A 7,741-nucleotide genomic window follows, 5' to 3' on the forward strand; every position below is an offset into this window, starting at 1 on the left:
CCTTTTCCCTTTCTTTTTTTCTCCCCCTTTTTCCCCCTTTTTCCCCCTATTTTGTCCCTTCCCTTTTTCCTTTCTTTCAGCGTACTCTTGCTGTCTTTTGGCGCAGTTCCCCTTTGCGGTGTTCCTGTGTAACGCTTTGGAGGGGCTGTCCGTGTGTTGTAGGGCCGTCCCACACTACACTGTGCTGACTGATCCCCGCTAGAGAGCTGGGGCCAGACTGGAACACTTCGGGGAAGCGTTTGTGGAGCGCTCCGGTGCCTCTGCTGCAAGACACGGATCCATTTAAACACACCCATGTCACCCCAAAACACCTTGAAGGAGTTAGTGATTTTTTTTTCCTTGCTGTTCTTAGGATGTGATTTTGAGCTATGTAAAAACAATACTTAAAAGAGAAGCGTGTCGCTTCTAGGATAATACATGCCCTTTATTATTTCTTCTATTTCTTGTGCAGTGCATGATTTTTGCGCCTTTTTGTTTCTTTTTTCTTTTTTCCTTAGCTTAGTAATTTAATTTTTTTTTTTTTTTTTTTTTTTTTTTTTTTTTTTTTTTTTTTTTTTTGTCTTAGGTAGTCCTGGATTAGTTTCAAATTGGGAAAAGATTAATTTTTTTCAGCTTGTCATAGGAAATTGGTTGAGGGATAGATTTTACTTCCAGTTTGAAAACGTAAAGCACGTTGACAACAACCGAATCGACTCCAGGGGCTGTTCTGGGGGTGGGGGTTAATTGTAAGGCTAAGGGGACAGTAGATATAGCACATAGATGTATCACATAGCTACAGCACTCGGGGCTAAAGAAGAGAGCCCCCCTTCCACTAATGACTGGCACAAGTAAATAAATATCTCTAGATTTCTTTGGTGGTTTGTTATAGTTCTTTTTTAGTTTTTTAGGTTTTTTTCCTTAAATTTATTTTACTTTACAATAGCAGTCTCATGCTTGACTTGTTACAGCTTCCAATGGTTAGATTTAGTTCTGTACAGATGGATACACTGGTGGATGCATACCTGTTTCAGTCAACCCTTTTACCAGTTTAAGCTTCTGAAAATTTCCCAAAACATAGGATAAACTTAACACAGAAATATGTTTGAAGACATTTAAGCTGAACTATTCTCTGAAAATACAACAATTTCCCAGCTACCCAGCCTAGTCCATTGATGTAAGGCTGTGAAGCTTTAGTGGTTCATACTGGCTGTATGAAGAACTATTATTCTGAAATTCAGCTGTTGATAATGATATTGCCACTAAATTATTTTATGATTGTGCATTAAAATTCCCCATCTCTGTAGAATGGTAGTTTAAGGACTAGCCTTATTAAGATTTATTCAAGGGGTTGACTTTTTCATTTTCTTTTCAGCTGTTGTTAACTGTACTGAAATATGGTAATTCTAATTAAGTGGAATGGATCATTCTAGTGCCACTACTATTGATCTATAATTTATTTCTTTCCCAGCACGTTTATGATATCTAAGCCTAAGTAGATAATGATTTACCCAACTCGGTTCATGGTACTGATGGTAGCTAGTTACTGGTGATGTAGTAATTAAAGGACACAATAATTATATGCTGGAGCAAAGGTAATTTGTAGAAACTATGAGGGCTGTCACTCAGTATATGGGTGGAAATAAACAATATTCGGGTTGGGAGGAGAGAAAACTGGGAAGGCCATTTTAACAGTACAACTTTTATAATTACCATTTAGGAGGAAAAGAGCTACAGAAACATGATATTTTCTATTATCTAACAGATTACAAAATTATTGTCATAGACTCATAGAATGTGCTGAATTGGAAGGGATCCATCAGGATCATTGAGTCCAACTCCTGACCCTGAGCAGGACACCCCAAAGGTCACACCATGTACCTGAGACCATTGTCCAAATGCTTCTTGAGCTCAGACAAGGCTTGGAGCTGTGCCCATTGCCCTGGGGAGCCTGTTCCAGTGCCCAGCCACACTTTGGGTTGCCCACCTTTCCTGCTATAGAATGTAAATCTCCCCTGATTCAGCTCCCAGCCATTTCCTCAAGTCCTGTCACTAGTCACGAGAACAAAAAGGTCTGTTCCTGGCCTTCTGCTCCTCCTTGTGACCACAATGAAATCACATGAAAGATCTGATCCCAACTGAACAAGTGCTAGTAGAGCTAAAGGTGGTATTTTGTGGTTCACCACAAAATGGTGAAAGTGAGGATTTGGGCTAATGTTTATAAAGGGTTTGTTAGGTGTGGGGTTTGGAATTTTTTGTTGGGTTGTTTTGTGGATTTTTTTAAGGATTCTGAGCTTTGGCAATGATGCAAGTTTTGAATTTGCTAACCCAGCTCAGCTGTTTGGCAGATTCGGCCTCATCCCAAACAATGTATTGTTCTGACTGGGGGCTGTTTCCAGAGACATTTGGCAAAATGTGCTTGCTACTTATGGAGCTTTTGACAAAATGAGGTACTGTGATGGAACAGTAGTTATAGGACGAGGAGAAACAGGTATAAATTGAAAGAGGAGAAAAGTAGGTTAAATATTGGGAAGAAATTCCCTACTGTGAGAGTGGCGAGACACTCAAACAGGCTGCCCAGGGAGGTTGTGGATGCCCCAAGCCTGGAAGTGTCCAAGGCCAGGTTGGAAGGGGCTTGGAGCGGTCTAGTGGCAGGGGAGGATGGGACAAGATGACCTTTAAGGTCCCTTCCAATTCCTTAACATTCATTCTATGATTATTTGGGAATGAACAGTTGTAAATTTTTTAAAGACATTAAGACTGAATTCAAATTACAGCATGGTTAGAACATGAATAAAACATTAAAGTATGACAGCAAAAAGGAACTACATTCTGTTATCAGCGTTCAAAAAAGAATAATTTTAGTTTTAAAATGACAAAGCACATTCTGGTGTGTAGGTGTTTTTTTGAGAACTGTTGTTTAGCTTATGTTACTGAGCATCAATACTGAGGGTTTTCCAGCCAAACATGAAAGTAAAATGCCAGTATGGCGTGTAAACCATCCAAACAGACCTCTGTTATTGTTTTTGAGCGTTCATAAGAGTGTTAGCCTCATGCAAATCTATACTGCTTAACGTTCTTGTTTTCTTAAAAGTTCATTTGCATTAATACAAAAGCTATAAGATGTCAGGACTGCAGCATTATGAAGTAGATGAAAAGTATTATAATGCTTTTGGGTATGTGCAGTGCCTTTCTCCATGTAGAATTCATTCTCATGTTTGTTTTTCTTAGAGATAAACTGCAGAACTTGGATGGCTTTTTGATAAGATGTTGGTCACCCCAGGCAATTTGATCTCACCAGAATGTTATCTTTCTTTGAGTCCTTTGTCATCTTGTATCATTTTTATGCTCTGACAATGTGGTGCTACTAAACTTGCAACTTTAGGGTTTCCATTTGCTTCTTGGTTTTGCATCGTTGATAGTTTTTTTTTTCCTGAATAAGCTTGTTCAGAAATAAACCAATAAAAACTTCGCCTGTGGAGTGTTGTTAGTACAGCAGTCGTTGTTCGTCAACTGTTGAGATAAGTGCACCCTACTCTGAGAGCAGCTCCAAATGTCTGCAGTGGTTCCTTTGCAGAATTCATTTTTGTTACAGCGATTTTGATCTCATCGTGTGGTATTAGGGAAGTTGTCACATAAATTTGAAGATATATTTGTGTATGCAATACAGTTCGTTTAAGGTTAAACTTATGGAGACCCTTTGATAGTTAGACGTTCTTTGAATGTTCTTTGAAGCTGGTCTATCGCTTTGAAAAGTCACAGGGTGTGATCAAAAGGAATGTGTATGAAATGTGAGGAATGAAAATGGGCAGTAAAAATGAGAAGAAAAAAAATCTAGGGATATTTGATTGGTCAAACCTTTTTCTCCCCCTACTCAAACTAGTTGAAATGATGACACCTCAATGCTACAGTCTAATCTAAATTCAAGTCTTTGGCAGTCAAGGAAGAGCTAAGTTCAAGTATCATGAGGGATGAAGAGATCTGCTGGCTGCTTTTTACTATTCTTTCTGTTAATGCAGGAGTGATCAGCAGGTGTTCACAGCCTCAGCAGCCATTTTATTCTAAATCTCTTATAGCCCTGCTTGATAAGGCCAAGATAAATTGCCTGGAGCAGAAGGGCACGGAATATTTGTTTTTGACAGACATGCACTCAACGTTTTGAGTATAAAATGAGATAAATACAATGAAGGTATATTTCTCCACCCTGCCCAAAAAGAAAAAAAAAAAGAATAGAAAAATCAAGGCACGTGAAGCATTCCATTGGGCAGAAAGAATGGGATTTTCTGAGTCAGCTGTAGAGAGGAAAGAAAAAAAAAACCCATTGAAGTAAATAAAATTAAAAGACTAAGCCTAAGATTACATCAAAGATTTGTATAATTGTGAGATGGACAAAAAAAAAGTCATATACATGTATGTGAAATTGATAAGATCTCACACAAATCAGAAATGGCACCAAAAGGTGTCTGACCAAGCAGAAGCCAAAGGCTGGATGAGAACTGCCTGGGGCAGCATCAAAGGCTGCTCAGCAAGGCAGCAGCTAAAGCCTAAATGAAGTTGCCTGGAGCATCATCAAAATGTCAGTTTGAGGGAGAATATTTTCTCCTTTCCTCTTGTTTTCTTTATTCACATTTCATGAAAAATCCCTGACGCTTCTTGAAGGGCATGTGTTTGACTCCCATCTGGCTTCCACTACTACTTATTATTTGTTTTTTATGACGCTTGAAGATGGAAGCAAAACTTTTCAACTTTGTGACCAGTTTTGACTAAAACTGAAAGGCTGAACAAAGGAGAATCCCAGCTTCTTTTGCTCTGCTTATGTATTTTTTGCAATTAATACATTTGAAGAACTCCATCTTGTGTCTGGTGCCCAGCTGAGAATGTTTGTGGGGATGGGAACAAGAAATTCTCCCCAGAGCTGTGCACAGGAAGGGATTAGGAGTTACTGCTGCTTCCCAGTCTGCTGAATGTCACTACCCTGCCTTTGGTTGGTCAAACCCCAGGTGTTGTTTAAAGCTTTAGCTGTAACTTACTCTTCTGAGACTGATAGCAGATCTCCCCTAGCTACACAGTTAAGCACAAAGCCTACAGAAATAGAGTATTTATAACATTTCAGGGGACCATAAATTATTGATTTGTCAGAATAGCTATCTTCCTAGGACTAAAAAAGCAGAAGCAGGGAAAGGGAATAGTAGCACTTGAGCAAAGCTTGCTGCTTGATGCAGGGCCAAAAAAAATCTCACCTGCTACTGTATGTATGGATATGCCACTATGAAACCTTGGTGAAGTGGTAGAATAAGGAGGCCGACATTAAAAAAGTGACAAAGAAAATCACTTTGTCTCAATTTTATGGTGTGTAGTACAGATTTTGATCATCATTGTGCTCTCCTTTAAGCTTTTCCCTGATGCAAGGTTGCTGAACCTTGGCTTCACATCAGCTTTAAACCAGCATAAAGCAGATAATGGCAAAGGAAGAGCTTTTTTGTAATGCTTGTAGCTGTTGGCAATACAGAGCCATGCTATTAAGAGGTAATGCAATGAAAGTGTCCCCATGTCATAACTTTCTCCCTTTCCTCCCCCTTACAATTGCTGTGCAGAGGCTTCGCCCATAGCCTTTTCTCATGTGGATGCTTAAGTTGAATTGTAGGGGCTGATTCTCCAATAAATTGTAACATATTGCAGTGTGCGTTCCTCCCTCGTTTGGGCTGGATTACTGCAGCTCTGTGTTACTGTAGGGGACGTCAGCCAGTTTAAAAACACCATGCTGAGAACAAAAAGCTGGCCCTGGACTCACGATGCAGTTTGATCTCTGTGTGTGATAAGTGTGTAACCTGTGCCCGGAATGAGCTAATTGCCTAAATGATCTTATGGGTGTTTTTAAGCACCTGCTTCAATAGTAGCTTGTGGAAACTTGCCTATAATGCAAAAGATTTTCTATTTTTATCATCTGCTTGTTTTTTTATGTGATGCCTTTATTTTCTGTCCTTATATATAGCAATAATAAATAAAAGCCTTTTCTTCTCTTTTTGTGCTTAGTTATGAGAATAATTATGCTGCTGAGGCTGTTCCTAATGGCTCCCAATGGAGTTACTCCAAGTTTTAAGATTGTTTATATTTAATATTTTCATACTTTTAGTGACCCTTGGTGCAAGAAGTAGACATATACTAATGAAAGCTGCTGAGGGAAACTTATAAAGCATTCTTTACCGAGGGAAAAATTAGAATATAATATGGAAAGACTTAGAAAACTTTTTTAAAGTTAGGATGAAACTTAGTATTATAAAGTACAAGAACATTTAAAGATTCACACCAAGTGTTTCTACCAGAAATTACAGATTTTTCATCAGAAGTGGAGAAGAAAAAAGATCTGCATACAGTGGTGCACTGTGTGTGTTGAATAGGTCCATGGGATACTGGGATGCATGAGATTTTCGGCAGATACATGAAGTAGTAATTTTATTACATAAAGCCCACATAAGTAGAAAGTTCTTTCTGAGTCACTGAGTGTGTAAATTTTTTTCTCAATTTGCCAAACTTAACTTTCAAAATAGTTTAGTGAGTGTGTGTCTGTGGGTCAATCTCAGGGATGTCAGATGATAATCTTAGTTGTGACAAATCGCTGTGGAATGCTTGTTCAGTTAAATAAACACTGATTGGAACCAAGCAGTGCAATTGAGAGCAAATACACTGATTCCAGTTATTGAAACACACATCCCTGTGTATTTAGCAAAGGAAGTCGATGTGAATAAAAAGGCAGATTATGCTTCAAAGCTCATTCAGAGGAAATGGCTAATTGCAGAGGGTTTTTACTTTTCTCAAGCCAGGGATGTAGATTAGTTTAATGATTTTGGTCTGGGATTATCTGAGAAGAAAGGTGAAAAAAGGGTGATTTTTGCAGTTTGCGTGTAAATGCATGTATATAATTTTGTTCCCTGCTACGGGAACCTGCATTGCTGTCAGTGGTAACTCTGCGTGTCTTGCTAAGATGTGAATTATTATTATTAAACAATAATTGTATTAGGTAGAATAAGGAGGCCTGGTACTGCCTTTACATTCATATTAGTTCTCCTTTTTTTTTTGTATACTGCTACAGGCTCTTCATTTTTCTTTCTTTTTTCACTTCAGTTATTGTAGTCATGCTGAACAGTGGCAAAGTGTGTCACAGCATTGTGGTGAAGATGCACTGTGTGAAGAGAAGGAATTTGAAATTTTCCCTTGTTTACTGAAAGTCTGAAACTGAAATTTTACTTGTTTACTGAAGTCTGAAAAGACAAAAGAAAGTATATTATAAAAGGGTCTAGTTTTCACAGTGTCCTTCTCTAATTCTGTGTCATTAAAAGGAATATATTGCTACCTGTCCTGAAAATTAAGAGCATAAAGAGGTGCCAGAGGACCAGGTGAAACATTGGTGGGCAATTTACAGTCCAGAATGGAAGCAATGTAAAGTCAGAGCTCTCAGTTCCACTAATCCCAGACAGACTTGTTCCTTTGCCATCATTAGCTTAAGTGGGGCACATATAAAATCTTTACAGGAAAAACACGACCTTCTTTGCTATCAAGAATAACATGAAAAGAATGCCACGAATGTAGTGTAGCAGGACGAGCAATAGTTTATTTATTATCTAAATTTAAAATATATAATATGTCAGAGCACAGAAGTTGTGTTGTGTTCTGTCTGGGCTCACTTTATCCAGTGTGTTGCCAGACACAGCAAAGATGTTGGGTCCAGGAAAAAACGTGGGCTTCTAAAATACTGCTTTGTATTTTC

At 38.5% G+C, this 7,741-nt stretch overlaps 1 protein-coding gene across 1 annotated transcript in view; it reads right to left on the minus strand.

Moving 5' to 3' along the window:
- LOC121664445 (cytochrome b-c1 complex subunit Rieske, mitochondrial) overlaps positions 1-296 on the minus strand; it is a 3,618-nt gene extending 3,322 nt beyond the window's left edge. Inside the window, exon 1 of the mRNA XM_042027753.1 lies at positions 86-296. Coding sequence (XP_041883687.1) covers positions 86-296 — 211 coding nt within the window. The remainder of the gene's footprint in view (positions 1-85) is intronic.
- Between the last annotated feature and the right edge of the window lie 7,445 nt (positions 297-7,741).

The sequence above is a fragment of the Corvus kubaryi genome, unplaced genomic scaffold (assembly GCF_017639235.1).
Source record: "Corvus kubaryi isolate FWS band 111438036 unplaced genomic scaffold, C.kubaryi_AGA036_p1.0 37300, whole genome shotgun sequence".
Lineage (NCBI taxonomy): Eukaryota > Metazoa > Chordata > Aves > Passeriformes > Corvidae > Corvus > Corvus kubaryi.